General features: G+C 42.0%; 1 protein-coding gene across 3 annotated transcripts; it reads right to left on the reverse strand.

The window, feature by feature from the left end:
- Positions 1–492: 492 nt before the first annotated feature.
- Positions 493–9,988, reverse strand: LOC311147832 (ERBB receptor feedback inhibitor 1-like). Of its 3 annotated transcripts, none has more exons than XM_084184636.1 (4): positions 9,820–9,988; positions 6,388–6,583; positions 5,490–5,578; positions 493–4,223 (listed from the first exon to the last, which is right to left on the reverse strand). In XM_084184636.1, exons 2-4 carry the CDS (start codon positions 6,477–6,479, stop codon positions 3,103–3,105), a joined length of 1,302 nt encoding a protein of 433 aa, XP_084040762.1. In that variant the 5' UTR covers positions 6,480–6,583; positions 9,820–9,988; the 3' UTR covers positions 493–3,102. The 3 variants fall into 3 exon arrangements, 2 of the variants coding, with proteins under 2 accessions (XP_084040762.1, XP_084040763.1); XM_084184637.1 differs by lacking the exon at positions 9,820–9,988 and adding an exon at positions 6,981–7,443; XR_014614817.1 differs by lacking the exon at positions 493–4,223 and having other exon boundaries at positions 4,230–5,578; positions 9,820–9,987.
- Positions 9,989–10,313: the final 325 nt, after the last annotated feature.

Raw genomic sequence — 10,313 nt, forward strand, 5'->3', positions numbered from 1 at the left:
GCATGGTGCTTGTAACGCCAGGGTAGTGGGTTCGATCCCCAGGACCACCCATACGTAAAAATGTATGCACACATGACTGTAAGTCGCTTTGGATAAAAGCGTCTGCTAAATGGCATATTATATTATTATTATATTTTATTAAGGTATCTTTACTTTTACTCAAGTATGACAATTTAGTACTTTTTCCACCACTGGCCGTGATAACATATTCTCTTTCCTGTTTCAGCTCATACTGAAACTAATAAAAAGTATAGATTGAAAAGAGTGTCCTGTGACAATCCAGTTGTTTAGCAATGTTCAACACTGGTAAGTTTAACCATTACTATAGTACAAATGTTAGCAAAATGTGTTTGTAATAACCATCTGTGTATGAATGGGGTTAACCACTGTGCATGTTATGATGATTTTAATGGGTTAGTTGACTAATTTACCATAAAGCATTATTGTATTGAATACCATATGATAGCCTGAAAATGAAACACACAAAAAACATTTCATAAATAAGTTATTTTATTTATTTAAATAGATTAAGAATACATTACTCAACATTTCTGTCCAACACAAGCACTTTTAAATACTGTAGAGATAATACCCATGAAATGACAACACTTTTTAAAGGAGAATCTAACCATGTCTGCTTATGGGACAAACCTTCATTAAAAAAAACTTCAACGTCTGTTGATGTAACAAATATCATATCATGTAAACAGTCTTCTGAACTTCAGAATGAAAGGTAAAACTCCCATTTACAGCGCCTTCATAGCCAAAAAATAACTAGGTAAATACCCCATATCCATTTGAAATAATATAGTTTGGTAATTAAGTCATGAGATTGGCTAATCTAAATGGTTATCAATCTAAATGCTCTATCCCTTAAAATAAATGCATGCTGCAATACACAATCTTACAAATTACAAAGTCACCATACATTCAGTCCTTAAAGAATAATATAATTAATGATATTCCATATTAATTGCATTGATCATATTAAGTAGCCCTACCAACTCATAACAATTTAAGTACAGATTTAGATCCATAGTATTTACCTGGTTATCATCGGGCGGGAAATCACTGTATAGGGAAGTGTAACCTATACAACTAATATCACACCCTCATTCTATATCCCTTCAATGTGGCACTTTTCAAATACATTTACAAAAAAAATACTGTGATGTGAAATCAAGAGTTAAACTTGGCCAAATTATGATAATATAAATAATGTTAAATGAAAAAAAGTAAAGAAATACAATTATGAGAGTGAGAGAAAGAGAAAGAGAGACTTATTTATAGAACAGACCAGCTGTTCAAAATAGAGGAGTGACCCAATCTCCATTTATTGTTAAAGGCCCAGTGTTTTTCCTGTGTTTTATATCATATTGTACAACAGCTGATGAAACTAACGCTGTAAAAAATGTGATCAGTGTTATTTCCTGATAGTTGCTGGTTGAAAATGTAACCTACACAGGAGCTTCTAATCAGCAGGTTTGCATGGGCGGGAGTTCCCACTGGGCAAAAACTTGTTGAATCAAAGTTGTATATTTTTTAAATATGTGATGACGTTGAATCAACGTGAAAAACGTATTGGATTATTAAAGTCATCAACGTAAAGGAATTTCCTCTTTTTTTCACCCAACTTTTAACCTAAATCCAATGACATGGTGACACTTTTTGTTGATTTCACGTTGAATTCACATTAGTTGACAACTCAACAAAATGTAAATCAAAACTAGACGTCTGTGCCCAGGGGGTTTCAGCTTTCCGAAAGAGTAACAAACCTCTCTGCCAATAACAGCTCGTTTTCACTCCCCACTCAGACCACTCCCAGACAGTCCTAGCTAAATTCTTGCTTGAGAAATAGTTTTTTGCTAAGAAGCTATTTTTGCCCATTTTAATGGAAATCTATCATAGTAAGATACTTAATTGTTACCCAGAAATTATTTGATATTGATATAAAAACAGCTGCATTGGTCCTTTTAATGTAATCACATAGATTGTGGGGTAACTTTGATGTACACCAAAGGCCAATAAAACAACAGTCTAGTGTCCTCGCACCCCCCTTCCTCACCCCACAAAAAAAGCATTTTGTGAACTAACACCCCCCTCTTACTACCTCTGACTTTGTGATAGCTACTTTATTGAGGAAACATTTACTTACTGTGATATGTGGTTGTCCCACCTAGCTATCTTAAAATGTATCTATAAGTCGCTCTGGATAAGAGCATCTGCTAAATGACTAAAATATAAATGTAAAATGTCTGAGTCAAGGCCATCCACTGTAAAAATCTGTGCCAGCCAATCCAATAGGCTACCTCCTAGGGGGGAAATCTTTGTGACGTCCAACTCTGGTCATACTGGGTTGTATTCATCAGTGCACACCCTAGCAAAGCGTTTACCAACACAAAATGAAAATGGATGTTTCTTATTGGACAAGTTCAGGTAGTCCCTCCCTGTTTCAGTCGGTTTTCTTCCATTTGGTGACTAGTTAATACGACTCTGGCTGAAAAGAGACGATTTCTATACATCTTTTTTGTGAACTGCTAATTAGTGGGTACATACTCCCTAGACTTGGAATATTATAAATAGACCTTTCCCCATATTAAGTAGAACATTTTACATTAGTTGACACATCATTTTGACCAGTAGGACCAACTAGGCCTAGATCTATTAGTTTAACACTAAACATGTCTAGTAAACTGATACCTTCAAATGAATCCCTCAACAGATTGGTCTTTCAACAGCAAAATAATGAACAACAAATGTTTCACTTGCATGTCTTCAGTCAACGCATACCATTTAACAAAACACTACTCACAGAGCACAACAAGACCACCTTATACCAATCCATTACACTGTTTTCTGTTTGAATGCAGTGACAGATCTGACACTTGAAGCCTCCAGGCAGCTATGATTTATCTTTGTGAAAAGGCTGTTTGTTGCATCAAGTGAGATGGCAAAGGTTTTAGTGGTAGGACCCTAGACGTAATGACTAAGGGTTAGTCCGAAATGGCACCCTATTCCCACTATATAGGGAATAGAGTGCCATTACAGATGCACATTAGTGTGTGGGGGGTCAGTCTTCAAGCTTCCCGCAATGCTGAAGCTCTATAACAACTTGAGAGGGGATTTCTGCCTGTTCTGGCAACCCCACTCTGAGTTGGGAGCGTTGCTGGACACCTCACAGTCTGCCTCCTCCTCCCTCAAGAACCTTTCTAACCTGTCCATGTAGGATGGCCGCCGGGGTAGGAGGAAATAGTGCGTGGCACTGGCTTTCCTCCCATCCTCCATGATGGGCACGATACAGGGGGAGCGTGGGCCCACCAAGGGCCCAGTGGCGCCCTCCCTAGGCTGCTGTTGTGGCCTCTGGGGGCCCTTGCTGACATATTTGGGGTTGGGGGCGAAACTCTGCGTAGGGGGCATGACCCCGTTCACGTATATAGGGAGGCTCTTGGGACTAGAGGTGCAACAGGAGCCACAAGGGGGTGCTATCGGTTCCCTGGGAGGGACTTTGGGAGGCTTTTCCTTGTCTTGGTCCTCGGCGATGGACCAACGGTGGCAGTCGGCAGTCTTGGAGGGGCGCGGGGGGATGGGGATGCGGGGAGGAACTTCAGGCTTGTCCAGCTGGGGGTGGCCCCTGGTGCCGTGGTGGTGGTGAAGGTGGCACGACTGGCGCAGGCCGGAGGGCTTGAAGGAGCTTGCGGGGCCCGAGTGGGAGCGCCGCAGCTTGGACCGTTGGGGCCGATCGGGTTGCTTGCTAGAGATGTCCCTCGCCACTACCACCACGGACCCTGGCCCTCTCTGTCCCCCAAACTGGGCCTGCTGCACCTGGGTTCCACTGTGGGCTCCACCGTTAGCCGAGCCGCTAGCCCCGGGGGGCCCCTCAAGGTAGGCATAGTTGACCTGGCCACAGCCCCTGAAGCTGCGTCGTCCGGTGGCTCCATAGTGGAGGGCCAGGGCCTTGGTGGAGCAGCGCTGGGGGAGTAGGCGCCTCCTCTCGTCGATGAAGAATTCCACCTCGCTGTCTACCACCTCGTCCGAGGAGTTATCCTCCGGGTCAGGGAGAGGGGGCAGGGGCTTGGGGCCGCAGGACGGACCCTGCTCGTAAACTGATAGTCTCTGGAAGGAGGGGACCACCTGGTCCCCCTCAGGAGGGCGGGGCATGGTGCAGTGAGAGGTCAAGGGTTGGCTGCTAGAGCACAGTGGATGGTGGGTCAGGGGCATCTTGTCTGTAAAGACGGCAAATAGAGAGAACATTCAAAACATAACATGAATGAAAGGGTCATATTTGATATACAGCATGAATGTGATCATTTTTTTAATACTCACAATTTTCAGTCAAATAAAAAGAGAATGGTTAACATAAGCAAAGGAGAAACATTCATTTATTGAAAATGGAAAACAGAAACATTTTAGCCTTCAGGATTGTATTATCTTCATTCTTATCTCCTCCCACAAAACAACAGATTTGAACCAAATGTATTCAACAATAATAGTGTACAATACACAACCACACTATATATAAATGATATAAAGAGCATCAATTTCCATCACAAGGAAGGAGTGTCCTCCACAGACAAACCACTTTCTGAGAGGAAGCAAAGAGCCAACCCTGTCCCCACCACCTCTGCTCTGCTCTCTGTAAAACATCAGCCACAACAACACCCAGATTAGTTGACGAATAATTTATCAGCGACGCAAGTGGCAATCTTTAAGAAGCTTCCCATAACCTTCTGGAGCTTCCTGAACAACATCCTCCAATGAAAACATCCGATTCTGATTCCGCCACAGAGCTCAGGGACAGCCAGTGACCAGACAGCGAGAGATAGCCTCCTTCCTTTCTCTCTCCCCCAGCCCTCCCTCTCTCCCATCCATGAGCCCAGTGTAGACTACAGCAGACCTAGGTCCAAGTAGTATTTATTTTCTTTCAAATACTTTAGGTGCACTTGATTTAGCTTTTAGCTGACCTGGCATAATGGAACCAAACCCCTCCTACATTTCCACTTTTGGGACTATTCCATTGTTGCCATTATGCTTGGCAAAGCTCAAGAAAACAAAATATTATTTCAATCTAGGTCTGATAAGACTCAATTCAACTCTAGGCTCAATCAAGTCTACATTCCAGTATTAACGCTGTAGCAAATAAAATAAACAATTCCATTGGTCGAAGAACACTACAGAACAGCTTTGGATCAGAAACAATCCTAGGTAGGCACTGCCAAAAGGGGAAGGTTCACGTTTTCAAAATAAGACACATGGCATGTCCACAGTAGGAAGTAGACACTGGAGAAACATGCCTTTACACAAGCAGCCCAATTCTGATCTTTTGCCCAATTATTGGCAAAATAGCTTATCTGATTGGTCAAAAGACTAATTAGTGGAAAAATATCAGAATTGGGATGCCTGTGTAAACGTAGCCTAAGACTGGTTGAATTGAATTGTTTTAGCTGGTGCAAAAATATTGCAAATGTCTGCCGCAAAAGTATCTCACTCACTGTCAAAGCACTGGGACACTGAATGGTGTTGGTGCTGCTCTCTCAAGTTGTGTTCCATCGTGTCGTCAGCATCCAGGCTAAAGCACAGGCTGAAACACAATGACACACAGAAGAATGCTTGAATTCAACACTTGGCCATGTAGATAGTAGATACAGTATGTAGACTGGTCCTACACTTGTCATTGTGGCTGTAATGTCATGCATTATGTATGCATTAAGCTTGAGTCCGAATTCTAACTTCAGACAACCGCGTGTAATTCAAATGAACTCAAAGAGAAGTCAATGAAGGATTTTTGTGAGAGTTCAAGTTGTGCGCTATTTAGGATTCTTCCTTCAGTCACATGATTGCACTAAACCCATTCTCACTTTTTGCTAATTCAACCAAATAGCCACATTGTTTTATTACTTTGATAAAGTGGGTTGAAATAACCATACTATGTATGTCAATATTTGACCAGCACCAACATAACTATATCGATTACACAATTTGAAATAATTATATGTTTGAGTTTTATTTCTTATTTTTTTATTAAAACAATTTTTTTTAGCAGATGCTCTTATCCAGAGCGACTTACTGTTATTATTATTATTATTAAAAAATATATATTCATACTGGACCCCCGTGGGAATCGAACCCACAAACCTGCCGTTGCAAACGCCATGCTCTACCAACTGAGCTACATCCCTGCCAGCCATTCCCTCCCCTACCCTGGACGACGCTGGGCCAATTGTGCGCCGCCCCATGGGTCTCCCGGTCGCGGCCGGCTACGACAGAGCCTGGTTGAGTTACAACTGATTATCAAGTACTTCTATACTACATGTTCACTAATAATTAACTCTTTATCAACTACTAATAATCCCTTAAAGTGTACCTTAATGTAAAGTGTTACCCACTCACCTGTTCGTGCCATGTGGCTGTCCCCAGTAAGCCTTGTTTCGGGCCATGCTGTGACAGAGACTGGGGGAAGGCAGGCTGCTCCTAATGGACATGTATATGTAGATCCATAGAGCACCCAGTCCTCACAGAGACACTGTCCATCTGCTTACTGCAGTCCAGCCAACCAGTAGTAGTCATCCTGTCTCATTGTTAGGTGCTGGCATACCAGAAAAAGAGAGCGAGAGAGAGAGAGAACGAACGAGAGACAGAAAGGGCACGAGAGAGGGAGAGAAACAGAGAGAGAGAGGAAAAGAGAGCGGGAGAGAGAAAGAGAGTGAGAAGAAATTAGCAAACATTCAAGTGTTCATCAACCATGTTGCTAACCATTTTGCAACCATTTTATTTTACAGGCCTGTTTGAGCTTCTGTTTGCCTGGTATTTTTGCCTTGTACACAACAGGTAAATTACCTGGTACTAAATACATAGTGGGCCTTGTTATAATAAATCCAGTCAACAACAAAGTAATTATTAAACCATGTACTTTCCATTTGACAACGTAATTTCTCTGAAAACACCAAGTAAATGACCCGTAAAATTAAATCATAACCTCTTACCCCTTTAACCATAACCTGACCACTCCACTCCTTGTACCAGCGGTTGCTTTGCCTTGCTTGCTTTGCTTTACTGAGCTAAGCCTGTCATGTGTGTCTCCCCTTTGTAGATCCAGCTCAAAGAGTATGACTGAGTTTGACTGAGGCATGGGGTTGCATTGCACAACCTCTGGGTCAACAGTGGGCAGGCCTAAGCACTATCTCCACTCCCTCTTCCCCTCCCAGGCCTGTGAGGCTGTGCTCTGCTCTCTGTACTAATTCTTCTTGCAGTGCTGCAGCGTAGGCCCACACCAAGGGGCCTCAACAGAGCCCTTTCAACAGAGGCCATTGTGGAACAAGCTCCTGTGACGCTGGAATGACAAACACTCCCAGTGTGACAGTGCGCCAACACTCACACACACGCTTTACTGTGTGTGTGTGTGTGTGTGTGTGTGTGTGTGTGTGTGTGTGTGTGTGTGTGTGTGTGTGTGTGTGTGTGTGTGTGTGTGTGTGTGTGTGTGTGTGTGTGTGCGTGTATGTGTGCAGCTGAATGTGCGCAAAGTTACACACACATTTACATACATGCGTACACACGCACCTACACTCATAGTACCCAGGAAAAAAGGCTCAATTCCAAGTTTCAAAGGACTCCACACTGACAACTGACAACAACAGTATCGATAATGACAAGTCCACTGGGGATGAAGACAGGACAAAGTGTCCCCACAAGCTACACAACAACCTGGGCCCTTTCCTGGCGCCACCAACAGGTCATGGTCTTGCGAAAAGCTGCTCTTTATGTAAACAAGTATTAGGGTGACAAAAGGGGATTTGAACTATAATTGTAATGGTGAAAAGTTTCACATTGCTACGATATATCGATCACAAAAACAGACATTTTAAACAAAATATTTTGTTTGAAAACTGTTAGAAACAATAGACTGTTTAATGCCTCGTTAGTTTGTCTTGTTGAAATTGTATTTGTCTATTTGTTTGTAATGTTTGAGTTATTGTCATGCTCTGTACATTGTCCACTGTGCTTTTTGGCTATCATGTTCCGGATTTGTTATAGTGTCCTGTGTGCTAATCATGTCCTATTGTCCTCTTTGTAATTTGTCTGTAATTTTTAAGTCTGGTTAGTTCTAATACCATTCCTGACTTTAAAAAGACAAGTCCACAACAAGGCCTTGATAAGAATGCGATAATACCAAGGTATCATTCATAAAAGAAAAACAAGCATTGAACAGAATCTCTTTGCTCCATTTCACATTCCGCCTCCATTGGTTAACGTGTGGTGTGGGAAGCGTATGTATATACCATCCATGGAACGTTTTCTAGACAAGACATCATATTTATGTACCTTCTACAAGTACAAGAAACAACCTTCTGCATAATTTACGTCGAGAGAGCTCAGAGATGCAAGAAACCAAACAATAAGGAATTCTACCAGCAAATAACTCAGTGGTCATGAATGGGGCCACTCTGGACCATGAATGGCCCTTTGTGTTTTGGCTGTGCGGAGAGAGGCCTGCGAATCCCAGTGAACTCTCCCATGAGGTCAGGCCAGAGACATGCCATGGAGACATCCAGGGATGGCTGAGGTGTGTGAGAGAGAGATTCCTGCTCCTGGTGAGATTATGACCCGCCATTGGCATCTAGAGATCCCTTTGAGGAAGGGAAAACTAGCCTAAAACACGGTTAGCACTAATCCCAGTTAGAAGAGATATGTGTTTATCGTTTATCAGGGGCTGTAGCGTAAGGGGGTGCATTGGGGTTGTAGACATTACACCATTGACAGGCCTTTCACTCTTAGCCCTTGAAACAGGTGTAAACGATGCTATCCATCACATATCACACTTATCTGGTGTTCAGCCATTTGTGGACTATTGCCCAAATTAAGGGTGGCAGCAAAGAGAAAAGTGAAGAACGGTGGTAACTTCTGCAATATTACACCAATATAAACTATATTTTAAGATGGAGTAACTCACTTCTGATAGTCCTTAGTTTTAGGCTTGAATACGAATAACACCACCTATCTCAATTTGATCAGACTAGTCCTACTATTTTCTCTTTTTATAGAGCACATATTGCAATTAGGCCTACAATATTGTGATTTGTTTATAAAGTGACAAAAGATATTGGGCAAAGCAAAGAAAAATCAAGGTATGAAAGACAAAAAACATATATTTAAACATGACCAGAATATGGCACTATAATATTATATGTTGCCTGGCCTAGCTTATTATAATAGGCATATTATTATCATAGCCGATTACAGGTCAACTGCAACATTCTTATTATGCATTTCTGTCAAACGTATATTGTGATTAAATCAAATCTATTTTGTCACCGTCAAATGTTTCCAACCCTGGCAACTATACCCGCTCTACCTGTGCAACAGGCAAAGAAGCGCGAGCACTCCGTGCGAACAGAATAACACACCCTGTCCAGCAGACTCTCCCAGCTGACCCGTGACTCAGGTGCGAATCATTTCCCAAATAGAGGCCCTCTACATTATTCCATTACCGTGTTCAAGTCAAGTCTATTTGTCATATGCACAGGATTCACATGGTAGGCTACACAGTAGGCTACAATGAAATGCTTAATCGCTTATTTCCGACAATAGTATTAAGATACAACTTCAAAACACAAAAAATAAAAAGCCTGTTGGTGTAATAATCTTTAGCTGTTGGTCTAATAATCTTCTCATTCATAAATAGGCTAGTGTCTGTTATTGACACAATACTTTCATTTCAGTCGCATCAGGCTTTAGCATAGTAGCCTACTAGGTTATAACAGCCTATTTGATTGTAATATGTTGTTACTATACAGTAATTGTAAATTAACTTAGTAGGCTACTTACCATCAAAGTAGGCTACTGTGTGGTAGAGGTTTTCCAATATAGTAGCTCCATCGATTTGTAACAGGTCTATCCAGTTATTGGCCGACTGCTGACGACAACAAAACGTGCATGTGCTATATCTTTTTTTCTACAACATTCGCTCGTGAAATTAATTTGCTCACAGCAACCCGGTTTTCTCAATCTTTTTATAAGCATGGGTCAACGCTTGAACATTTGCTCCACCCGCGCCTTGCTCTTAAAGTGACCAGTTCTTATTTCCAGGCACTTGTAGCTACCCTCTCTCTTTCATGTTTCTCCAATACGGCACTGTTAGATGCACTTAAAATAAATAGTGATTTGATTTGATGTATCTCCAATACAGCACTATTCCGAGGTGTAAAGACAGGCTACCAACTACCTGTCCGACTTCTGACACCAATTCGACACCTCTGGCACCATCATAGCAAAGGAGGACGGGGCTTCTTGAACCAAACATTTAAACCCAACAGGAGAGG

This window comes from Coregonus lavaretus (assembly GCF_964263955.1).
Source record: "Coregonus lavaretus genome assembly, chromosome: 20".
Classification (NCBI taxonomy): Eukaryota; Metazoa; Chordata; class Actinopteri; order Salmoniformes; family Salmonidae; genus Coregonus; species Coregonus lavaretus.